The following is a 27,730-nucleotide window of genomic DNA, read 5'->3' as shown; positions in this document are numbered from 1 at the left end:
TCCATTCTCCTATAACTTCATCCCTCTTAGCCCCAAATATTTTCCTAAGCACCTTATTCTCAAACACCCTTAACCCTGATACCTGAATTCCATCGTTAATATGTTCTGATGGAACCTCTCATCATGTTCATCATTTACAGCGCTGAGATTTGATGGAAAAAAGTCAAAATGTGAATGAAGAAGTGCATTTTTAAAGACATGCAACAACCTTGATTCTGAAATGCTCTAAGTATGTTATATACTAGCTCAGCATAATTATCAGCTCGATAATTTCCTAAAAACCTAGTTGACACTAGTACAAATGTGTTCCAAGCTTCGAGTTCAAGAACACTCAGTTTTGACCTGAGCGTAGTGTCACACATCATAGGTCTAATTAAAAATTAAAAATATTATTACTTTAAATTTGGGACTTGATAGAAAAAACAGACTTCAGATCTGTAATCAGAACACTCAAATTAGGGTTGGTACACTTGTGTTTGTTCAGTAGCAAAATCACAATAAAATAAATTAAATGTATCTAAATGTATTAAAATGTAAAAATTAAAAATATTATTATTTTAAAATTGTGGCGTGATAGAAAAGAACGGAGTTCAGATCTGTAATCAGCACACTCGAATTAGGATTGGTATTGTTTTTGTTCAGTAGCAAAATCACTGTAGACAAGTGATATTGAATGGCTTCTTTTTGCCTGTAAGTCGTACAAGCTGCATTCAGTCATGAGGAATGTGGATTTTTATGTTACAGTTTTTCTTCTTTCCCTCAATTTAGGCATGATGGAGTCGCACTCCACATGAATGTGGCCTTTTATAAAAAACTTGCGACTCAATGTTTCAAAGTGTGGATGATTTTTCAGAATAGATACATACATAGACAGCATGTGAGAGTTTCTTTTTGTCCCCCCCCCCCCCGCCATGTATTTGAATACATCATTATTACATGTTTCACATGGAAAGGCAGATTATAGAGAAATTTTGAATTTGCAATTTGATTAGCTCCCCCGGTCACCATCAACTTCACGCCACATAAAACATGTGACTTGTCCGTCTTTACAGTTATGTACGGTCAAATTAATAGTCCAAATTTGACGCTTGTAGAAAGCAACAGAAGTGTTCAACATTGGTGTCTGTAAACATTGATGTAAGTCAAATGTTATAACATAACAACCAAACTTTCACGTGACTTTGTGAATACATTTGTCACAAATTGAATCGTAATAATTATTGTGCTATTTTTGAACTGTGGACTCAATTCACCGGTCTTATCACCTTCACTCCATTCAGATGTTAAATAACATGGGATATTGATACAGCATCGTAAAATAACCCACTGATTGCATATACTTTGCCTTGAGATTTTGCAAGATATGCTTTATCAGCCAGATTTTGATATTGCAATAGGGACGCTTGTACTGTTCATGAAATAATTGTTCATAGATTGTGCGACTTACTGGCTTCGAATTTGCACAGTATCGATTTAGAAGGAAGAGATAGTCTCATCAAACATTTCCAAGAAACACTTTTTACATACAGGAACCATCTGTCCATCAATTCTCAATGGTTAATTTGATATTAAACAATGTAGCTGTTATGCCATAATCTTGCATAATGTTGGTACAGCACATGAATTATTCGAATGATATATGAGCCATCAAATATGCAAAAATATTGTTATTCTTGCTATGTGATATAGTATATTTGCCAAACTGCCAGGAAATTTTAAGTATGGTGTTACAGGTCTACACGTGTCTTCATCTAGAGGTTGTGTAAAAGGGTATAAGCTCAGTATCAAACATGTACGTACAATTCCAGATCGTGTAAATGGATATAAGTACACTTATCTCCCTTTACCCAAACAAACATTAGCTTTTTGGGATTAATACCCTTTTTCACATCTCTATATATCCTTTTCTGAGCTGGATGGACTTATGTCCCTTTACCCAATTATAGAATATGCCTTTCCGAACATCATGGCATACGTAACTCATTTTTCGATTTTTTTTGGACTTATACCCCTTTACCCGGGCACCACAGAGTTATGTCAAGACGACGTGATTTGGAAATGGAAGCTGTTCTCTTCTGTTAGTCCTTAGTAATTTTGTCTGCTGTCTCATTTTATAATGTACCTTGGAAATGCCTCATAGGAGGATACAAATTAAAAGAAATTTACATTAGGTAGTGTTTTTTTTTTTTTTTTTTCATTTCATTTATTATATTCCATAGAAGCTTTAAGATGTGGAACAAGTAAAAAATTTTACAAGATTACAATTACTATTTTTACACATTTTACAATATTTACAATCTTTTACAATTTTTTACAATATTTTGGCGAGATGTAGTGAGATAAGGTGAGACCCAAGGATTCACCAAAAGTTTATGTGGCATTTGCCTTATGGTTGGGGAAAACCTCAGAAAGAACCCAACCAGGTAATCAGATCAAAGGGGGTGAAATGAAGTGAGGCTGAGGACTCATCATAGACTATCCGGCATCAGTTCCATGGCTGGGGTAAACCTCGAAATCAATCAATCTTTTTAGGGTCGAATTCATAGTCGTCACTTATAAAATGAGGAAACACTTAAGTAATGAGCATTTCCTTAGCACTTATTTCAGATCGTATTGCAGAGACGCTACTCATTCATATGCCCTGAGCATTCACTTGACATCGAAAGAAATATGGCAACATGGCTAGACGCGAGCGCTTTCCTACATTCAATTGTTTTCCAGTGCCTTCAAATTGTTAAGTCGGCATTATTGTCATACGCAAATACATAAGTAAATATTACAGAGCTAAAAATTATACAAGATGTTCAGAAAGCATTTTACAGAAAAGAAAGAAGTGAGCTAAGATAACTAGTTATGAAATATGGAGATATCGTCGAAAGTAAAAAAAATTGATAATAATTGTTCTCTCCAAAAGAAGAAATTGACATGGAACAAAATTGCAGTTTAGTTTAATGCAAACTCCGGAAATATTCCTGTAAGTAAATCATTTTAATTTATTTTTCAGTTATTTTTATGCTAAACAAAGTGGAAATGATATAATTACGCAAATTTTAACAGTTTATTCCTTGGGTAGAATACAAACAAAAATGCAAATAAACTTTGTTGGGACGTGAATATTTTTCGAAAAAAAAAAAAAAGCCACTTAAATCTACCTGAAATGCTGCTGCATCATAAAATCTCAAAGCAACCAGTACTTTCAGCAGTGACGAAATCTGTAAGACTCATGGTTGTATTGTGAATTTAAATGAGAGACACCAGAATATTCACAACAGTGTTCTTGTCGAAACGGTATCTCCTCTTAAATTGTTGATCATTATACATCTCTAAAGGGTTTTCCATATCTCTGATATATCTTTTGCTTGCCGAAACTCATTTTCATTTTAATTACAGAATTCAATAAATTAAATTAAATCAAATCATAATCATCACCTATTGCATACCGAATCAGCTGATTACAATGCATATGAGGAAACACTTGAGTAAACTGACAAGCTACCTTATTTGAATAAGTGTTCACTTTAGTGGGATTTATGAATTGGAAATTATTATAAGCAACTGCTTAAGTGTTTCCGTACGATAAGTGTTGACTATGAATTCGGCCCTTAATGTATCCAGCTGTTTGCTGATAGCATAAAGTCCACTATAGTCCACTGTAGTCTATTCAGTTGTTGTTTTTCACGAGAAATGAGGGGTATTTTGATCGGTGTTCATTATAGATGCCTTTGCTAGTAGCCAGAGTTGGAGTGTAGTTATTATATATACTGCAGGGCTGTGAAAACCTCGGAAGAAACCAATCATTGAGACTAAACGGGGGATCCAACCCAAGCCTGAGTGCAGCTCCGGATCAGCAGGCCAGCGAGTCTGCCGACTGAGCTACATCAATGGCTGTACTAAAAATATACAGTACATAGCCAATCATATTATTAAATTTACAAACGCAAACAATTATTCATCAGTTGAGCTATAAAATATAATATGTAGCAAGTAAATTAATTCAATTTAAGGCATAAACAATTCAATCAGATGAGGTATACAGAAATTGATAATACATATGATGCAAATTACTTCAAATTACAAACATAAACAATTCATCAATAGAGCTATACAGATAACTATTCAGTTTAAATCATATACAATTCATCAGCCAAACTATACAAACATATACAGTACAAAGTAAACAGATTAATTCAATTTACAAACATACTTTCGTTAAGCTGTACAAATTTGTACAATTCATATCAAGTAGATTAGTAGTAGTAGTATATTGTTTACTGTTGATTTAGCTTTTATATCATCCTCAGATGAATGAATGAATGAATGAATGAATGAATGAATGAATGAATGAATGAATAAGCTCGCTGTGTCCCATAAAGAACTAGGGCCTCCTAAGAAGGGGGAAGCTTGCTTGTAACTCGCGTGGTGAACTACCCCACGTAAGTTGCATCCTCAGATAGTGGTCTATAATTTTCAGGTTTCAAAGTTAAAATAATTGCAGGAAAATATAACATGGAAATAAATATTGATAATTCTAAAATATTTGCTTATTGCGGAAAATATTCAGTTCATAGCAAAATATATTTTAAATAATAAATAGTTGGAGAGAGTGTACACCTTTACATATCTGATTTATAACTTGTAGGGACATGATTTTAGGTCCTGAAAAAAAAAATGATATTGATAGATGTGATTTAGGTTAGAACAATTTTGAGGACTTGTTCATTACATTCGGAAATCTAAGAAAGGAGAGCTGGATCACAAAGACTGGTAAATGTATCTAGTGAAGTGCTCTTACTAATTTGTAAAAAATGGTTCAGACTGTTCATTTCAACTTATATTTGAAAAACGATTACCACCTAGTGAAGCTATCCATAAATCTATGCGAGTCGAAACTGTAGCCAATAGTAGAGTATGGCACAAACTTAATCATTTAAACAGCAAACAAAGAGGTGCTACAATTGACTACCGTTTTCAAACCCAGCAATATTATACCACAATGGGGATGCAGGTTGCTCATTTATGACTATTATCCCAGATCACATATAGAATACTCATTCCTATGTTAAAATCAATTGCGCTTTGAAGAGAACAACCGCCAGGATCATCACCCATTTGCCGTAAACGAACACGAGATGGCAGTACAGTCGCTAATGCAATTCAAATGGGAGTTATTACGTGACTCCTTATGTAACAACTACATGACAGCATAGTAAATCTGACAAAAGTTGTTACTGTCAAAGTTTATAATGCCGAGCAGTCTGGGTATATATGATCTAGGCTGTTACATACTAGTTGTAATACAGTGAAACTTCCCATAATGGACACCGCTGGGGGGAAAAATAAATATCCATTATTAAGAAGTATGGCATCCTCTATTTAGAAAATAGTATCAGAATCATCATTCTTTATATTCAACACTACTCTACTTATTTTATATGCATTAATATCTTCAGATAGTACAACATTTTGAAAAATGGAATATTGTTCTGAACATATGCAGTAATAACAAAACTATACTGTACATTACATTGTGTAAATAAAAAAAAAGCTTGTGAAATGAGCTTCCTGAGAACAGCAGGATGGACGAAGCTGAACCATAAAAAAAAGACGATATATTACAAGAATTAAAATTACAGGCTATAATGTACTACATCTGGAAATACAATTATCTATGGAGATTGTTCTCACCGGAATTTCGAAGGCCATGTTCCATTACCATATAGCTGAAAGATGATCGTTAGGTCGTCCAAAGAAAGATGGAAAGAAAATTCTCTACTATGATCGTAGTAGACCAAAAGGGTTAATACTTGGAAGGATGATGATGATGTTCTTGTTATTATTATTATTATTATTATTATTATTATTATTATTATTATTATTATTATTTTGAATAGGAATAGTTCTGTGTGCATATAAAGGTGGTCTAGCAAAAAAATCTTATGCTTTTTAGTTTGCTGTAGCTTTGACTAAGAGAGTCATGTGGGGAGGATGGGAAGGAGATGAATTCTTTTCTTAATGCGACTTTAGTTGAGATGGATCCATGAAACTCTATATACCAGGTATTTGCATCAAATGCAAATCAACGGCAAGGTCAAGAACCACTTGTACACCAGAAAACATCAAAACAGTGAGACATGCAATTCAGAACAGCTCTCAACATTCAGCACTTGAACACACCTCTGCTCTGCATGTTACCAATTGATTGGTAAGGAAATATATAAATATATGTCCACCCCTAAAACTTGATAATGTGCAGCATTTGGATTGTCGTGACTGGGAAAACTGAAGAGCTTTCTCAGAAACTATGCTCGAATCATAGTTATTATGATTAGTGATGAAGCACACTTTCATCTCTCTGGTTGTGTCAATAAAAACTTTCGATATTGGTCAGACAGAAATCCAAACATTCTTTATGAGCCTCTCCTTCACTGTGGACGTGTTATGGTGTGGTATGGGGTGGTTAGATTCGGGATAATTGGCCCGTATTTTTTTCGAGGAAGGTGGTCGTCATACAGCTATCATTAATTTGGTTCACTACGTTTTGATGCTGAGAAAGCTGTAGCTATTTTCAGGAATACAGGACATGATTACCCTGCATCACATCTTTGCAAGATTGGAATTTACAACAAGAAGAATGTGCACTGTGCAGCATACCAGGATCATCAATGAACATAAAACATCTGCTTCAATGTATTATACTGAAGAAAGAAGAGTGGCAGTGCAGAAATTTGAGTGTTCTTTACTGGGAGGAAAGAAGCAAAAATGGGTTAAATGATCCCAAAAGTAGCCATTGGAAAACAATGTTCTGATGCTGTCACCAGAACTCTGCAGGCATCGCATTGCTACTCATAAACTTTTATTCCAACATTATGATGCAACTGTGCATATATCTAGGGCTTCAATGGCAGTTGTAAACCAAACATTTCCTTGACATGTCATTTCCTACCATGGCAACATACCATGGCCTTCACATTAGCCCGATTTGGGTGTTTGTGATTATTTTGTGGTTGCCTTACAAGGAAAATGCATATGATGAAACCCTCCAGAATTTATGACCTGAAGGAAGCACTTTGTCAAGGAATTATGGTATTATTGCAAGATATGGTACAGCATGCTGTGTCGAACTTCAGAGTTAGGCTTCAGGAGTACGTGAGAAAAAATGGAATAATTTGGATGGTGTTATTTGCATAACCTAATCTTTATTCACTTGCATTTGGTCTTATACATTATTAAATGGCAACAACATCTCTCTTTGATGAACAAATAAACAACTTTCATTAAAATACAACTGTTTTTTTCTCATTTCAAAAACCATAACATATTTTTGCCGTATTCTGTATTAAATATAGCTCCCATGGTATCAATAAATATAGAAATGGATTTATTAGGAGTTTGAGAAATGTGTTGAAGAGCATCAATAGCCAAAAGTTTAGTATTGAGTCTGGAGGAAGATGAAGTGATATAAAGTAACTTTCTTGATACTTTGAAATGACATATCTTGCTCCTGATATCCTGATCAGGGTTTCATGAGCTATCTGTATAAATGTGTAGATAGTCTTTGTATTTACTGCACATTAATTCCATTACATTTGACTGAAAGAGGAGTGTAGAAGCATTTGTAAAATTGTTTCCTGGTATTTGTACTCTGTGTTCTGGAACCATCCACTTCCAAGGAGGAATTTCGTTCACAACTGCAGGTTGAGGGACAAATGTATCTGTAATATACAATGACAGTTTTTCTTTTTTTATTTTATGAAATTTATGTAGGATATTGTCTCATATTTTAAAGGAATCTAGTGTCTGAATAAGGTTTGTAGACTAGTTTTAAATTTGGTTTAAAATTTCTTTAGTTGTTGTTTGGTTGGATGATGTTGGTTAAACTGTGACACTTTAGTGTGCAGTAATTTTGTGCACTTCTCAGTAAAGTAATCAGCAATATCCATTTGGAGACATGATAAAAAATTTGAAGTCATGAATATCATTTGGATTAATGAGATACGTGTTAACAATGCCACTGTCATTCTATACTGATTAGTTTATACATTACTGTTTATAGTGAAACCATGAAGCAGAAAGCCAAGAAAAATGTACGTGATGCATTCCAAGCAGAGCAGAACCGAACACGAGAATTTGCTCATGGAGTTGCACATGAACTAACTGATGATTTCAAGCTCACAGAAACGAGCATTAGTGCAGATGAAGAGCGACCTCAGCCTATCATCTTCATGGGCAATCTCAAGCATTACCAACTTAAAGGAATGAATTGGCTTGCTAATCTCTATGATCAGGTATGTTAATAAAATTGCAGATGATGTTATGATAAAACTTCCATTTCAGTCTCTCACAGCTTTTTTTATTTTATCTATTTATGAATTAAATTTTCATGTATGTTGTGGATCATAAAACAGATCCTCCAACTTATATCACTTAAATCGGCTACAACTTGCCATTTTCACTCCAATTTAAATATTATAGTGCAGGAGGTCAAATGACTTTATTGTCAAGCGCCTGGCATTAGAAAACAACTACAACATATCCATTATTCTGGTTCTGGTACTAATCCTGACTTACTTTTTGTATATTCTGACCTCTAACTATCAGGGAAAACACAGGAATTTTGCTTGAGACAAGTAATGAGTAGAGAGCGGAATTTAGGCAAAACCCTATTTTTTCTTTGATATATACAGGCTTGAGATTTAGTTTTTACATTTTTTATGGAAATGTAGGTATAAATAAATGGGTTTTATAACGCCTAAAAATGCCAATTTTGACGTTAGTGCCTATTTTTAAGTTTTTTTTTTTTTTTTTAATTTTTGCATCATTTTTCGTAACTGTTTACTGTTTTTCTTAACAGCCTGTACCGTTTACATTCTAAGATGGATAACAACTCCTTCCTAGCAGTGAACAACACAATAAAGAAGTACCTCTGGGCCACCCCTTTTCATTCTTACAATTTTTCAATCCTAAAATTCCAACTTTCAGTTGGCCTGGGTAGCATAGTCAGTATAGCACTGGTCTTCTGTGCTCGAGGTTGGTGGTTCGACCCCTGCCCAGGTCAATGGCATTTAAGTCTGCTTAAATGTGACAGGCTCATGTCAGTAGATTTATTGGCATGTAAAAGAACTCCTGCAGGACAAATTATTATTATTATTATTATTATTATTATTATTATTATTATTATTATTATTATTATTATTATTATATCTTCCTCTGTCTGTCAGCAATTTAACACAAACTCGCTGGGTTGTATCCGAATAAGCATTCTCTTACATTCCAAGACAGATAACAACCCCTTCCTTTTTTCTCACCATTTGTAAGTACAGCAGTGAGCGACACATTACCCACAATAGGTGCTGATTATCTACTGTGAAGCAAACTATGGAAATGTGACTGTTGAATAAAAACACTACCTTAAAGACAGAATGTCTTCATTTTGTGTATGCATGTGTACCCTTGTGAAATGTTTGGAAGTTTCTTTTAATCCTAGAATTTTGCATTAAATAAATGTTGAATCTTATATTAGTGACATTATTTAACAAAAAAAAGCCTAATTTTTATTTTATAGAGCCTAAATAAAGGATTTAAGAGCCTATTTTAGGCGCCTAAAATGCCACTTTTTAGGGCCTAAAATTCCGCTCTCTGGCATTGAGATAGGTTTGGAAGTAAATCTCAAAGAAATAAAGTATATGATTACCATATTGGCCTAAATATAAGTTGCACTTCTTATCTAATTTTCAACTGCAAAAAATCTCAGTAATTAATTTCAATGTAATATTTTTTTCCTTGCACCTCTATACATTTTCTGGCAACTGTGTCAGTTGTAGACTTTTGAAGAAAGTTTACTTAATTACCAACTATAGGATTTCCACTGTCATAATAGAAAATAATAGATGTAATAATATTTATCTTTCTTTCAGATTACTACCTGTACTTATTATTATATCATTGTTTTTTGTTCATGTTAACACTTGTTTAAAACTTGAAACTGTGTTAGTTGAACGGGGACCCATCTGTCTAAGGTACATAACCTGTTTAAATTATAACACTCTTAATGGTTCAACTAATATAGTTTCAAGTTATTATTATATCTAAGGGTAAGAGGTTCAGAACTGTTAAAGATGATGGATTTTAAGGACAAAAATCTATATAGCATGGCTTACTTCAGTAGGGAAGTAAAGTTGGAGGTTGTGTGTCATAGGCATGAGAAAAGCTTTCACTAAATTAGAGGCCTCTAAGAAAGTGTAGTGGACATTGCTTACCACACTAAATTCAACTTCTCTAGTTATTATTCTCACCTATCATTAGAGGTAAAGAATTCTACCTTGCCAGTGCCCCACTTCACAAATAAAGTTTTGCCAGATTAACCGAGTCCAAATTTTAGGTGCAGAGCATATTTGCTGGTATTGCAAAGCAACGAGAATAGAAGGTCTACCATTGGGAATAATTCTTAATTCGAAAATGGAATATTATAAAAGTTTTAAATTTTCTTCAAAACTGATAACTTCTGAATTTATATCTGTGAAAAATTCGAATTTAACATTGTTCTAGTCGTCAACATTTGATACTCCTCTCCAAACACTGTTTTTCTCTTTTAATTTTTTTGCTGTTCTTTGTCTTTTTTCTTTGTCTGCCCTAATATTCAGAGGTTTGTGTTCACAAGGGCATGTGTGTGGATGCACATGTACAACCAAATAAGAAGTAAGCTACATTACATTCTTACGGTCTTACTAATAAACCGTGTATAGTTTTTAAATGAGACTTATGTAGAGTTGGGACAGAAGACGTTACTAATAAAACATACATAAGCAATGGATGAATAAACAGTCTGCTTTCCAATAGTTACATACACGAAACCCCTTGTTTAAGCATTGTATATAGAGAAAAAATTGCCACCTTTCTAACAGCTGTTCGTATCGACTGACATTTTATGATAGTTGCCTTGTAACCACAGAAGAACAAACCAAAGAGCACAGAATAATTAGAATAATATTACTGTAGGTTGTACTCTTTGACCAAAATATAACATGGTAACCAATCAGAGCCAGTTGTACTATCAATCCTTAACGCGGCACACTAGAGTGCTCTATTGGATGCAGTAGAAAACTTCATATATTCTATTACCTTTCGTAATGAAGTAATGACGAAACTATGACGTAGCTGTGTAACAGTTACACTGTATATGACGTATGTCGTATTATACCATACCACAAGACATCTTTATATTCTTCATCCTATACAGTGTCAGTTGCTAAAAATTGGAACTCGCTTCTGAGTGATGTAAGGAGTTGTTGGACAATAACTTCATTTAGGTCAAAATTACATAAATTCCTACTTAACAGATTAATTAATAATTACTGATTAATATTTGTTACTTATAATGAAACTAACATCTGTCCATTCTTATTATTACCATTAAGTTCTCTAAATAGAATACAAAACCTCTAATGTCAAAATTTCATTACATTAATATTCTCATTATATCAATATATTTTAGATTTATATTTTGCTCCCTATAACATAGTTCTATTAAATATTAAATTAATTCTTATCATTTTAACCAACTAGCTGTCTCAACTTAATTATAATTCTTTACCTATTGGATATAGACTGAATTGAATTAAATTAGCTCATTAATTAAGTTATTACTTTTTCTTATAGGTTTATCTCAATTTAAATAAACATGTGCTAGTCGTTAAAACTTAACTGAAGAATATTGCTGGAGAATCTTTTAAGTGTATTGTAAATATTCATAATTTAAATATGTACCGGCATGTTTTATTGTATTGATTAAGGCTGAGTGAGTGGAAGAGAAGGGCTTATGACCTTAACTCTTCCATGCAAAATAAAACATTATATTCTATTCTATGTAGTGATTGTTAATAAGGAATTTACACACGACTTATAAACGAGCTAGCTATTGTGTAAGTATAAGACAGTTAAACGTCTGTATAAGAGTTTTTATTAGTAAGACTGTTAGGGAAAAGCTCGCATGTTTGACTTTACAGATTTTTTGTTATTACAACATAGTGTGTCCTAAAATATGTTTTTAATTATATATTGTATAAATATATTCTCTGAAACTTTGTTTCTCTCCAGGGAATTAACGGAATTCTTGCAGACGAGATGGGTTTAGGAAAGACAGTGCAATCCATAGCATTCCTCTGCCATATTGCTGAGAAATATGGTAAGTATGATTTATAATGTATGTTAAACTCGTAAGAACTTTGGCAAATTGAAAAATATATTGTGATTATCAACATGCAGTTCAAAAGTGGTTAACCATTGTGTAGTTGCAGCTTGTAACTAGTTTGTGATATGAAGGTGTAAGCATATACAGGGTGGAGGTGAAAGTGATATAACTAGAGACGAGAATTTCATGCACTATAAAATCCCAAAATATGCATGGATTCATGCACTATCAAACTATGAAACATGCACGCCCAAACGAAAAATACATTAAAATATGCACTTTCATTTTTGTTCCAAATTTATTTCACTTCACTTTTTTTTTTGGACAGTTAACAACTAATAACATTTCTAAATTGGTTTCTGTGAGGTTCCTGTGTTTGTCAGGCAATATGTTTTTGTAGGCAGGGAATGATCTCTCTACATCACAAGAAGTTATGGGTGCAAACTTAAATGAACATATTTGTGACCGTGTCAGGTCAAATTCTTCATTCAAGTTTCCGCCACAAATAACCTAATTCACTGAACAAAAGAATCATAGTCCAGTTCGCGTTTATGACCCTGTCCAGTTTATTTTAAAGAGTTTTGTAATGTTTTGCAAAAAACAACTGTTGTAGAAAATATTCGGAAACAGAACAGCAGTGCTTACTTCTTTACTGCAACACTTGCAGAATACGACATCCCCATCTGATCTAATAAAATTTTTTCCTTTAATGAACTGTGCAGAGTACACTTTTGGAACCTTTAATTGGAGGCATATTAGAACCACATTAACAGAATAAACAAGCACATTAACCACTTACGAGGTTCACACACTGCAAAGACAGTTTAGCGAATGATTCAATTTTAGAAGAATCTAAATTGCTACTGGTACTGGAAAAGGAAGAGAGAGTATTTACAACCTCCTTGAAAGAGGGTGCTTTTGACCTAAATTATTTGACAGCAGTTTTCTTGAACCCTCTATATTTCCTCTCTACTGTTCTCAAAATATCCAACGTAATAAATCCTTTTATGATATGCAGTCTGTAGAGGGTCATCAGTAAAAGTGAACTTCCGTTCGGGGAAAGGTCCTCTAACATCGTATTGTGAAAATCTTAACGTTTATTTTATTTTTCTATTATTTAGTTTTTTTTTTCTTTTCTTTCGTTAATCCTGATTCCTGAAGCTAAAATAAGTGACATAAAAATCGAAAAACTGTGGTGTCCACTCAAAACGTTAAAACATGCATTTAAACTGAATATGATTTATATTATATGCATGGTTAATCCAAAAATAGTTTAAATATGCATTATGCATGTTTTTATCCCCAAAATGATCAAAACATGCAAATATGCACGGAAAAAGTACACATATTTAGAACCGAAAAGTAATGAAATGGATAAGTACTAAGTTTGAGCTATGCCCTATGTTCCTATAAAAACATGCAATTGCATGAAATTCTCGTCTCTAGATATAACTGTGCAGATTGAAGAAGACAACAAAAAACCTATTATGAATTTTGTAATTAAGTGCATGGTTAATTAGAAAACCAGGCTGAAAGTCTGCATAGTTTGGCAACAGTGCATTGCCAGCTTACCTAAGAAAATACCCACACACTTGGTGTGAATAGCAGCATTCTGTCCTGTAGTCATTGCAGTAGGGTTGCCAGACTTCCTAATGGCAGAAAATAATTTTACATATTAATCTTTTTATTTAATTTACAAGAAAACTGTCATTTTATTTAAAAACTATCATCCCTTACCAGTTTCTCTAATGATAAGAGTAAAAATCAGAATTAGTACTTGTTGAGTAAAACAGTGTTAACATTTAGGTGAAAATTATTTTTTTCTGACAAAAGTGTTCATTTGAGACTAATATATGATACTACAATTTTTTTGTTGTACTCTATTGAAGGAATAAACTGCTAAATTCTGCACAGTTATATTACTTCCACTCTGTAGTCCCACATAAAGTCAGAAGAATACATGATTGATGCACCATTCCTTTGGACTAGGAATTCAGTGTGTTGTTGTTTTTTGTGGTCTATTATGTTTGAAGTTTGAGAATTCAAACGTGAACGGGTTCAATAGATTTTGAAGGCTGATATTTATACAGTAGAATTTCTCATATCCGGAAACTGTGGGACAAAGCCAGTGCCAGATAACTGATTTTGCCGGATAATTGGAAAAGACGTTTATAGGTTATGTAAAGACATACTGTACCGCACAAACATTTTTTCCCATGTTGAAATTTAGTAATTTTCATATAGATATTTAAAAATAAAGTTTTGAAATACATACAGTGTTTATTTTCAGTACTGAATACGTAATGTACATTCATTAGTTCATAATTATTGTAATACACAATAGTGTAAAAAATACTAAACGTTTTCGTAAACTTATGACAATTTTAAATAACGGCCACGTGACATGAAGAGCAGTATAGTCAACGTCGCAACTATGAAGACGATGTAGTGCTCGATGATTTGAACCTCTTTAGCATATTTCTAATGTCTGCTTGTTTATATATACAATTTATCACTTGAATGAAACTTTTACGCACTGTAGGAACAAAGAATTTCACACTTTCCTATTTAGACTCGTCCAACACCCCTTTGAAATGGGCGAGTTCAAGTGGTAAATTTAAAGATTCGTCTCTGCACATTGTTTGCGAGGTTCAAGTAACAGTGTATTGCTGGTTATTTGGGTGCTGGATACGAGGGATTTTACTGTACTTAGCATAGTTTTCTTTAGAAGAGAAAAGCTGGGTATCCATGTCCTACATTTGTGGTACCGACATGTAAAAGAATATATTCTCTGAGTGAAAAGGTGTCAAACAAAATTTACCTACTATTTCTCATTCACTTTAAAATTTTAATCTGCTAGGTATTCTCACTTATCAGGATTAATTAATTTAGTTAATGGATAGGGACGAGTGGGGAAGAAAAATAAAACTTTTGGCACAGAAAAATGTGAATACTTTGTAATTCTACAATAAATAAATAGGTGGGTAGACAGTGTGCCAATTATCGTGGAAAAATGACCTCACTCTGCTGATACAATATAAATATAAACAAAAAATGTCGTGAAGGCCTACTTCTATCCAGTACCAGCATACAGAGATAGAAGTGAAATTCAAAGACAGGTAGGAATGGATACAACAATATTCAAATCTGGCAAAATATAGAACAGCTACAATATAAATTACACGAGTATTACACCAATAATATCAAGCGGAAGGAATTGGCATATTGAAAGTACTGGAGATTCTGATGGATGTTCATAACATTCATCAAAATGACAAAAAGACAGGAATATACACAGACATCAAAATAACCATGAATCTTCTAAGCGATAGTTGCATATGTGAATATCAGGAAAAAATAATTCAATCTCTAAGAAAAAACTAGTCAATACTTCGGTGAAGGCACACATTGGAATTTTGGGAAACGAAGTAGCAGACAAACTGGCAAGACAAGTAGCAATGGCAGAAAAGGGAGGAATTATTGTATACAACAAAAGAATGAATCAGACTTTAGAAACAGAAAAAAGGGAGAAATCAGATACTATCTACATTGATCCAAGTGCAATCTGCCTGTGTAAAAGAGCAGAACAAACAGTGCCATATCTAATATTTTAATGTAGACAATTACGAGAATGAAGGGGGAGTATTAAGAAAAATTACAGCAAATGGTTGTATGCGGCCAGTGAGTAATGAGAATCTGATAACAAAATACTTCAAATTTTTGTAATCTTAATCATTTCCTTGTAGTGTTACTGAATGCAGTAATGGAAAATGCTGTCTTAAAAAACACACACACACCTACATATGCACACAAACACATATACTTATGCACACGCAAATGAATAAATAAGTAAATTAATTAATGTGTCCCAATCTGAGAAATAAAATGCTTCAAACTGGCAGATTCCAGGAAGATGTCAACCTGTTGGCTTTAGCAACCGACAACCAATCATTTTGCAGCACATGCTTGTAGAATAAACAATTGGAAATAGAATAAAGATTATTACTAGTCTGTAGTCATCACAGAATGGCCTATGTATTTGAAACTGTCATTCAGAGAAGCGAACATAGCTATTTAAAAGAACAATATTTGATCATAGTCTGACTACTTTAAGTAAAACCCCATAAAATACGCCAAGTTTTTGTTTTTCCTCTCTTTCCCTTTCTGCAAGACCTTCAGGCATTAATTCTCATAAGTATCTGATTGTGAGAGGGTGCGTGTATATAGCACAGCTAGTAGTAGAGACCATCCTACAATACTGCCACAGTAATGAATTCTTCATTTCGGTCTTGACTGTCAGTTGGGAAGGTCCCTTAACATTAGCATTTCAGGTGATTAGCCAACATCAAATTATTTCTTTTAGCAGGTTTGACAAACTGTAAGTCGGCCTGACTGTACAATATGTCTGCAACCTCAATGTTGCTAATGCTGGTTTCATTCTAGGTGACAAGGAAAGTTCACCAAGTGATAATGGATTTTCACAACAATTTTTCTCCCACACGTTCCATTTTAAATAAGAAATCTCCCTATAAATTTCTACATCTGGAGAAGGCCTAGCCTTCGAGATATGAATTTTCAAAATAATTGCTTGACACTCATATAAGTCTATCTCCATTGCCATCATGAAGAAGAAAATATTTAAGGCCCCAAATGTTTATGGATTGCCCTCAAAATCGGGGAAGCTTATGAAAACTCATCTCTTCAAGTGGTTTCAAGAGTATACTTTCCATCTGTGAGTGATCATAGCATTCTTTTTGTATGTTTGCGGACCATTTACCGAGGTAGATAGGCTATAGAAAGAATACCTCCAAAAGGTAAAATGGAGGAAGTGTTAACAATTCCAAAGCATACAACTCTGATTCTTTAGCCTCTTGACATTTATGACTTTAGGCCTTGGAAAAATTTCATTCAGAAGTTCTCTGATAGTATTTTGTTACTTGGCACGAATATTATATTGTATCAGATAGATAATGTGATAAAATTGCAGTCCTTAACATATAACATATAATATTAATATTAATTACAGAACCGATAGCACTAAAACATATAAATTTCTGAAGAATATTTCCAATACACAGGAAAATCCTAGCCAACCTATTATTCATAATAACAAAACGCTAACAGATAGTAGAGATATAGCAAACGCATTTAATAAACACTACTCAAACTCTCACAGATTACATCCCAATATCAAAAAAACTGACAAATTTATCAAAAGAGAATTACATAAAAATAATAAAAACAGTATTACTAGTAATATCACAAAACCTGAAATATTTCATCAAAATTTTACTTTCAAAGAATTAACTATAGCTATACAAAATTTAAAAACCAAGAAATCTCCTGGCCCCGACAACATTCATTCCGAATTTTTTAAACATCTGGGGGGGAAAAAGCCAAGTCTGTACTTTTATCCATTTTCAATTTATCATGGAACACCTCAATTTCTGCAGCTTGGCAAAAAAGCAATCATTGTACCAATTCACAAAAAAGGGAAACATGCTCATGATGTTAATAGTTATCGACCAATAGCACTATTAAGCATGATAGCAAAAACCATGAGTCCATGATCTCCAACAGATTAACTTGGTATTTAGAATCCCAAAATCTTTTATCACCAAGACAAGCCGGCTTTCGACAACTACACTCTACCAATGAACAAGTCATACGCCTCTGCCAAGAAATAAAAGACAGTTTTAACAAGAAAGAAGATACCTTGGCAATATTTATTGACTTTCAGTTAGCATATGACTCTGTTTGGAGAAATAAATTATTATTAAAACTCCAGAAATTAGGTATCTCAAGCAATATGTTCAGATGGATATCAGAATTCCTTAGTCAAAGATTCATTGCCACTAAATTCAATAACTCACTTTCTAGTTACAGACAAACATATCAAGGTCTACCTCAGGGCGCTGTCTTCAGCACAACTTTATTCAATATTTATATAAATGACTTACCCTCCCTATTAGAGGAATCAAACATGAAAACAGCACTATTTGCAGATGATATAGTTTTGTGGACTTCCGGATCTTACAGACATAGAGACAAAATTCAAAATTCTGCTCTTAAAGCTCTAAATCGACTACATGAATGGAATACATCAAATTTGATGATACTCAATTTAAGCAAAAGTAACTACCAAATATTTACACTTGGTAAAAAAGAAAGAGAATTCAATATCCAATACAATGGCCAACACCTTCCTAGGACTTATGAATCCAAATATCTTGGAGTTATTTTCGATAGTAAGTTAACATGGAGCAACCATTTGAAATACATTTCTGAAAAAGCTCGTAAAAGATTCTCCCTTCTAAAAAGACTAGCAGGAAAGAAATGGGGATGCTCTAGGAATACTTTGAACACTACATACAAAATGTTTATACAGCCAGTGCTGACATACTGCGGAGAAATTTTAATTACTTCACCTTTCATAAACGAAATAGAATATGTTCAAAACCAAGCTCTCAGACTCATTACTGGTGGAATCAAAACAACTCCAATAAATTCTATGAGATTCGTCACTAATATTAACAGCATCAAAATGACAATAGAAGAAAAAGCACTGATTCAATATGAAAAACTTATCAGATTACCAGGAAACAATTGGCATTCATACAGTCCTCTCTGTAGATTGAAAACTCAAAAAAGTTTCATATCCATTGTTGAAGAATTAAAACAGAAAATCAATATCCCGAATTTAAAAGAAAACTTACAAATTAAACCAAACCTTTTAACTCTATTAAATATAGAATATAATCGAAATTTAACGGAAGAAATACTGAAATCAGAAGTAAACACTGAAATACTAAAACAATTGTCTTTAGAGACAATTAATATTAGGTACCCTACACAAAACTGGCTTCATTTATACACTACGGATCCTTGATCTCCAGAGAACAAGGTGCCGGTGCAGGTGTTACGTGCTGTCTCTTCTCACTTTATAGATCTCTTGGGTATGGAACAACAAGTTTTGATGGAGAAATCATTGCAATAAGTGAAAGTCTCAGGAATCTTCTATGCCACATCAATAAATTTAAGAATGCAGTTATATTGTCAGACTCCAAAGCAGCTATTCTATGAATAGTCTAAATACACACCTTCATCTCAAACAGCAGAAATAATTAAAATGCTCTCTCAATTAATATCACTCAATAAAAGAATTGTATTCCAATGGATACCATCCCATTGTGGAATCCTGGGAAACGAGAATGCAGATGCATTAGCAAAGAAGGGCAGCACTGCTACTTACAGACCTGTTACTAAATCTACGTATTACTCTGTGAAAAGCTTTATTAAATCTACATACTTAGACTTCACCAAACAAAATTTGATAACACAATCTCAAGGGAAAAAATGGAACTCCCTGCATCATAATCCACAGTTAATTCCCGATTTACCATGAAAATCGTCTGTAGCTGCATTTAGATTGGCAACAGGCCATGATTGTTTGGCCAAACACCTGCATAGAATTGGAATATATCAGTCCCCTAACTGCCCATTGTGCAACTCAAACCAAGAAATGGATTCGGAACACTTCAAAAGCTTTGCTTCATTGGCTGGCCATGATAATATCTTTGAAAAATATTGGAGTGCAAGAGGTCAGATGACTTTGTCAAATGCCTGGCATTAGAAAACAACAACATCATATGATAAGCTTTCATCTCCAAGATATGTAAATTTTTAAGTATGGCTGGCATAAAGCCACGTACTTCGACAACAAACCTGATAAATTCATCACTTCTGTAGAATTCTCTTTTCACGCTGATGTGCAAAACTACTCTAAAGCCAATTATGAGAAACTTATTTTTCTGAAATGTTCGTGGTGCAAAGTTCCACTCTGTTTTGAGCATTTTTACAATGATTTCCACCACTGTAATCAGTACAGTAAGTAATTTCAGGTATGCTTACATTTTCTTATCATTTCTTCATAGACTATTCTGTAGTCATTTTCATGAATATTATGTATGTATTTGATGTAATTTTCATAACTTACATTATTTAAGGAGATTTTGACAGTACAGTATGTAGCTAGATGAGATTTATTGCCTGATATGTCTAGCATATAGCACTGTTTGACTTAGCTGTTATAACTCTGGATTGAAGAATTTGAAAAAATAATATCTAAAAAACTAGGCTTTCTCCTGGTGTAGAAATTTATGGGGAGGTTTCTTACTTCAAATGGAATGTATGGGGGAAAAATCGTTGTGAAAATCCATTATCACTTGGTGAGCCTTCCTTGTCAGTTGTTTTTTGTGTCCATGTGTTATATTGAAGTAGAAGTTTAGAAATATTATCAGCTATTTATTTCACACCACATATGGTTCATTCATTTATAATTACCTGCCCTGCTCTTGGGTAGATCTTTCATTGCAAAGTCAATATTTTCCAGTCGTCCCTATTTTCTGCCTTTCTCTTTGTCTCCTTATATGATCCCTATATCTTAATGTCGTCTATCATCTGATATCTTCTTCTACCCCGAACTTTTTTCCCTTTCACCATTCCTTCTAGTGCATCCTTTCGTAGACAGTTTCTTCTTAACCAGTGATCCAGCCATTTCTTTTTCTCTTCCTGATCAGTTTCAGTATTATTCTTTATTCAGACACTCTTTCTAGTGCAGCTATATTTCGTATTCTGTCTGCTCACTTCATATGTTCCATTCTTCTCCATATCCACATTTCGAGTGCTTTCAGTCGTTTTTCTTCACTTCGTCGTAATGTCCATATTTCTGCCCCAACAATGCCACGCTCCACACAAAGCACTTTACTGATCTCTTCCTTAGTTATTTTTCCAAAGGTTCGCAGAAGATGGTCCTTTTTCTGTTTGAAAGCTTCTTTGCCATTATGACTTCTTGGCACCAGATCATGTTACTATTTATAGTACACCCTAAGTATTTTAAGCTGTCCACTTGTTCTACTGCCTCATTTCGAATTTGTACATTTACCTTTCTATTTTTCTTCCGATAACTATGGTATTTGTCTTGTTAGCATTTATTTTCATCGTATACTGCTCACAGCTGTCATTTAGCTCCAGTGCTGTATCCCTTAATATCATCTCCTCTTTTGTTAACAACGCCATATCAGCAGCAAATTTTGTGCATTTTATTCTTCTTCCTCCTACTATCACTCCTCCCATGTTCTGAAAACAGTTCTTCACTAAATTCTTCAAGTAGATGTTGAACAGAGTGATAAAGGATATCCTTGTCATACTTCTTTCCCTATTCCACTTCCCCTTGACATTTCTTCTCCTATCCTGACTTTGACTTGTTGTTTAATATAAAGGTTACTAAATAGGCTTCTTTCTTTCTAATGCATATCACTTTTCTTCAGGATCCCCGAAAGTTTATTCCAATCCATTCTGTCAAAAGCCTTTTCCAAGTCCACGAATAGTACATGCACTTCTTTATTTCTATATTATTTTATAGGCACATATGGTTATAATATTTTATTTGAGAAACCTAGCGTCTGTATTTACTGACTGAGAGTTGCAGCACATTGGGCAACATTGCGCTCATATGTCTTTCTCTTTCACCTGTCTCTTGCTTTTTTTTTAACAACTAGCACTGGGGATGATCATTCCAGGGTTGTATTTCAATTTGCTAAGCTATATATCATGCATTTTGACTTGTAGATCATGTTTATGTTTATTGCCAGAAAAACATAATACAATAAAATTGTGACTATACAAGATTCTAGCACTCCCTTGAAAGAGAGTGATCTTGTGCTGTCCATTGTTTCGCAGCAACTTACATATTCATCATTAGAGTAAAATAGTTTATGCCTGGCTAATCCAAACAACTGGACCAAATAATACGGTGCTTTTTCTCTCCATACAGGCTAATGATTTGGTGTTTTAAGTTTTCATGGTGATTGTATTGAGAAGAAAATTTTTGGGTTTTTCACCATGTATTTGGACTATCTCCAACGTTTCAGAGCTACCTACAGGCACCATCACTAAGGTAATAAAGTGCCAGACCTGCAAGGTCACTTGAGTTGTTTGGATTAGGCAAGCATAGTGGTCCCAACAGAACAGAAGTTTTTCTCTGATTTATATTAGGAAATTTACTTGTAAATTATTATATCATATTTCTCTGAAACTGAAAGTGAAAATAATGTAAAAATTCTACTGCTACTTGTCATCCTCAGCTATCTTTCGGTCAGGATTGGGTAGTAGAAGATCCAGTATCACAAAAAATCAGTTAATCAAAAAGGTAATAAAAATTGCATACCGTATTTACTCGCATAATTCCTTCCCTCACCTCCCCTCCCTCAAGTAATTGAAGATTCCAAATATCGAAAAAAATAAGAAATTGAAACCCATACCTTATTCATACCTTCTATAATGAAAAATATCTATGATCCTTCTGATGACAAGGAAGATGATTTGGATTTGTTGTCTGAAGAAAGTAGTGCAGTATAGAATACATGTACTTTAGCTCCTTTTTCTTATTAAAGGTATTAATTTTTATATGAATATTAACGCATGAAGTTTGACACCATGTACTGAGATTAGTCAAGATCAGGCTAACAGAGTTAGAACTTACATATAACAGTAGAAAGAAATGCCACAAAATGATCCATAAGTACTGAAATTGTATGTGTACTTGTAGCTATTTAGTTTTAAACATTGATTTGATGTGTACATGATTTGTTTGATGTTGTTTATCTCCAAATTTTTCTCGATATTTTGTAGTTCTTGCATAATTTCTTCCTTCTCGATTTTTCGCCTCCGGATTTTGAGGAAAAAGGGGGAAATTACACCAGTAAATATGGCAATTTATGTAGAGAAAACTTACAAAATGTGAGAAAATTGACATTTGCAGCTTTTGGACTGAAACATGTGTACAACTGCATGACAGAATCAGTAAAACTCCTTGTAAACAAATTTCTGAGGTTATGTTAAAACTAGGTTTTACAGATGTTTCATTATATCTCTGCTGGTGACTGATGGTTGAATTTCAAATGGCTTATTTGGTCGTGGGCTTCAGAATACTAAAAAGCAAAACGAAATATTTTTGCCTTCATTCCAGTGCTCTGATCACTGCTTGCCTGAGTATAAGATGAGAGTTTAGACATACTTTTTCTCACAGTTTAGTACAAACAGATTAGTACAAACTTTTGCTATCTTTCTTCCTCCTCACTGTGAACTGTGACATTGCACAGAGGCAGAGATATAATAGAAGATCTGTACTGTACTTATTTAGACTAAATATTTTAAAATCTGGTAATTGCGCTTTGTACAAAAGAAACGGTTAAGGTTGAAGACCAGGTAATACTTTAAAATGCATTGATTGGGAATAGAAATGATTTGGTAAGACTTATTTTGGGATACTACAAAGCAAATAATGTAACTATCACATGCCTTCTGTTGTGGAAAAAACGAAATGCAATATTTTACTATATTTTCAGATGCTTGGGGGCCATTCCTAATTATTTCTCCAGCATCTACTCTCCATAATTGGCAACAAGAAATGGCTCGTTTTGTACCAGACTTCAAAGTTGTTCCATATTGGGGTAGTCCTCAGGTAAGAATTCCTTAGTTTTAAAAATGATTCAGTTATGACAAAGAAATCAAGCCATGCTAGACTTTTTTTTTTTTTTTTTTTGCTGGCTATTCAAGATCACTGACTAAGGATACACGAATACCATATATATATATATATATATATATATAATGTGAATACACTGGAATACGTGCATTATTTGAAATAAAAGTGGTACCGCTTCACCTCAAACACTGGATGCTGTTATATTATAGTGTTGTCCGGCTTTGTACCTTGGTCTATGCATCATTGATTTGGACAACACGATTCTTTTTCAGAAGTCGATTTCAACGATTCAATCATACATTACAAATCGATTCTAACGATTTGTTCACGGTCCTTCCCAGTCTGCAGTTCCAACTATTCTTTTGAATCGTCAATGAACGACTCACAGGACTCTTCCCTTTGCAAACTACAGGTAGAACAAAAATGTTCTACATCTCTTGCATAGATTGTATGAGAGGTGAGACATTGGATGGTCTTTTCTGATTGGCTCGAACAATTCATCATGGCCTCCATTAGTCTACAAAATTATGACTTTGAATTTGAATGTTTATCATTTTATTATGTTTTGGAATATATCTTTATGTAGGATTAATTTATTGTAAATAAAACAAATAACAGCCTTTTTTTTTTCTTGCTCACTGCGGATTATTTGATGCTACGGAGTATTTGCATATTTTATTTTTCCTTTGTATTTAAATATGAATATAGGATAAATAAGACAGCATTTATATTTCTTCTATTTGGTTGCCTATTGAAGGGATGTACAGTGCCATTTTTAAGCTATGCAACAACCTTCAAGCAGGCTACATATTGGTAATGATAGTTGCTCTACCAACAAAACATGCTGCATATCTTTTGGTAATAAAACACATCTGTCTCATATGGTTGGTTGGTATCTATTTATTAAACAGTTGACTATGTCATTTGATCTCATGTACTCCATTATTTAGCAGGAGGACTGGAAAATTGAGTAAAAGTTGGACAGTGAAAAAAATGTGTAACTGAGGCAATCATGGGCTATAAGAAATCAGAATGTTGCCACTTCAGATTTTCGTGGAAGTTCAGTTATTAAATTTGGTGTACTACATAATATATCCAATTTTTTTGTGTGCTTTAGAAGCATTGTATATGATTATGTCTCGTGACCAGAATATTGTATGAAATGGAAATATAAAAATTGGAGATTTATCCTTCGAAGAGGTGGAAAAATTCAAATATCTTGGAGCAACAGTAACAAATATAAATGACACTCGGGAGGAAATTAAACGCAGAATAAATATGGGAAATGCGTGTTATTATTCGGTTGAGAAGCTCTTATCATCCAGTCTGCTGTCCAAAAATCTGAAAGTTAGAATTTATAAAACAGTTATATTACCGGTTGTTCTGTATGGTTGTGAAACTTGGACTCTCACTCTGAGAGAGAAACATAGGTTAAGGGTGTTTGAGAATAAGGTGCTTAGGAAAATATTTGGGGCTAAGCGGGATGAAGTTACAGGAGAATGGAGAAAGTTACACAACACAGAACTGCACGCATTGTATTCTTCACCTGACATAACTAGGAACTTAAAATCCAGACGTTTGAGATGGGCAGGGCATGTAGCACGTATGGGCGAATCCAGAAATGCATATAGAGTGTTAGTTGGGAGACCGGAGGGAAAAAGACCTTTAGGGAGGCCGAGACGTAGGTGGGAGGATAATATTAAAATGGATTTGAGGGAGGTGGGGTATGATGATAGAGACTGGATTAATCTTGCACAGGATAGGGACTGATGGCGGGCTTATGTGAGGGCGGCAATGAACATTCGGGTTCCTTAAAAGCCATTTGTAAGTAAGTAAGTAAGCTTTAGAAGCATTGTAACTCTTGTTTCACTTTCACTTTCCAAGGAGTCATAATTTTTGAAGTGGCCGCCACAGTGGTCTAGTGGTTAGAGTGCTGGACTTACGATCCTGTGGACTCAGGTTCGATCCCCGTTGTACCCCCGATTTATAACTTGTGTTGAACAAGCCCGTGGTCCAGGTAACACGGGTTTTCTCCAGGAACTCCGGTTCCCCTGTGGCATCCCAACACATCTCCATAATCATCTCATCTCATCGCGGGTGTAGCATAGACCAGCTCCTATGGCACACCCTGGGCAACGACTCTGTCGGTAAATTGGCCTACGTAACTGGCTTCATATGGGTGAATGACTTAAGTACCTGCCATTACTTAAAAAAAAAATAAGTAAATAAAATAATTTTTAAAATGCTTTAGGAATAAACTGTTACATTTTTGTTTTTTTTTCAGAGTACATCTGTATCATATACTTCTGAGGAAAATTGTTGTATTTTTAAGTCATGTTCACTTCAAGTACAGTTAAATTAAGTTTGGGTCACACCAGTGTGAAAAATAATTTGCTTATTTGCTGATAGTTGAATGTGATCATGCTGAGTTTACATTGTGCATTAGAGCAGTGATTATTTGTGTCGTGGGCAACATGAAAATGTAATAGGAAGTTTGTTGATAAGGCCATTCCTAAGAGGATCACGATACACAGAATTGTAAATAAATAGACATGTGGCAGATCTATTTTAAGAAAGGAAACTAGATTCTGACAGGAAAGTTAGGTGAAATCGGAAATTGTAGTACAACGCTGCAAAAGGAAGTCAGAAGACAGGAATGAATGGAGATGCATTAGAGGGGCTGTCAAGGCTTACAATAGGTTGTAGCACCATTGATGATGCTCTCTTCTGTGTATATCATCATCAAACAGGAATTAGGCCCTTTCAAAATTGGTCTCACCATTTCTTTCTGGATGTTTCAAGTTATCTTCCTCTTGGCTCGTATTGTGAAACAGTTTTTGTGATATATATTTCTGGCATTCATCTTGTATGTTTTCTCTATTTAGTTTGATATTGTTCTGTTGTTTCAGTTAAATTTTCCGACTTTATTTCTTTTCATATATGTGTATAATAATTTCTCTTCTTATCTATTAGTGTATAGCCAGCATTATGTTGTTATTGTTTTCTAATGCCAGGCATTTGACAATAAAGTCATTTGACCTCTTGCACTCCAATATTTTAAAAAAAATATTTGAAAATGGCAAGTTGTAGCCAATTTAATGTTTTGGTGGCTACTTCATTCACACACAACCCCCAGAATGTCTGGAGGACCGCACCTGCTGTTGGTCGACGGGTCCATTGGACCTAGTTGGGAGATCTTGTTGATCATCAACTTTCCCTCCTTAAGCCACTGGAGGATGATTTTAGTGCCATAGCAGGTCAGCACTAGGAACAGAAAAGTAGGAAGGGTAGGAAGGAAAGTGAAATGAACCCCTAGGCCTCGAATGTTCTGATACTATCGGGGTCGAAGAAAGTAAGAGTTCAGTCAGAGGACTGGATAGGAAAGGGTAAAGAGAGAATTAGGTATTGAATAGAGGAAAATTGTACCAAATTCGACCATTAACTCATCAAGCTGACCAGTGCTAATTGACGAGTAGCCCCTCCCTTTAGTTCAGCTTGTAAAATTATGCTTACTAACAGCTGCACCACGGGAAGGTAGGGATGGGACATTGGGTATTTGTCCAGGTTGGTTCCTTAAAGCCTTCAATGGGGAGGATTAATGGCTCTCCCCCCTGTATTCGACAAATACCGTTTTGCAGCCAGCATTATACCTCGAATCTTAGGAAATGCTTTTCACTCGCTACAGTTCTTCACTTTTGATCTTTTCCCAACACCCAACTCTAATTCCCATAAAAAAATACTGGTAGAAACATTACTTTATAAAACTTCAATATATTTTTTTCGCACTGACTCCTACAATTTGTTAGCAGTTTTTTAGAATAAAGTTGGAAGTTCTATGGCATAGATATATATATGACCTGTAAGAAGACTCTATCCCTAAATAAAAGGGTTATTTCTGTCTACTTTGAAAGTAACGAATTCTATCTTGAAGGCACCTACCCTCAGAAGTGGAATACTACTGTACCTAAGTAGCAGAAGCCCAGGAAGGTGTTACT

The 27,730-nt window shown here is 34.2% G+C and overlaps 1 protein-coding gene across 1 annotated transcript in view; it reads left to right on the top strand.

The window, feature by feature from the left end:
* Ino80 (chromatin-remodeling ATPase INO80) overlaps nt 1-27,730 on the top strand; it is a 454,888-nt gene that overhangs the window by 56,028 nt on the left and 371,130 nt on the right. The window contains exons 10-12 of the mRNA XM_069824011.1: nt 8,054-8,285; nt 12,094-12,181; nt 23,596-23,711. Of these exons, the coding sequence (XP_069680112.1) occupies nt 8,054-8,285; nt 12,094-12,181; nt 23,596-23,711 (436 nt within the window). The remainder of the gene's footprint in view (nt 1-8,053; nt 8,286-12,093; nt 12,182-23,595; nt 23,712-27,730) is intronic.

The sequence above is a fragment of the Periplaneta americana genome, chromosome 4 (assembly GCF_040183065.1).
Source record: "Periplaneta americana isolate PAMFEO1 chromosome 4, P.americana_PAMFEO1_priV1, whole genome shotgun sequence".
Taxonomy (NCBI): Eukaryota; Metazoa; Arthropoda; class Insecta; order Blattodea; family Blattidae; genus Periplaneta; species Periplaneta americana.
This window is presented reverse-complemented; position numbering and strand designations above follow the sequence as displayed.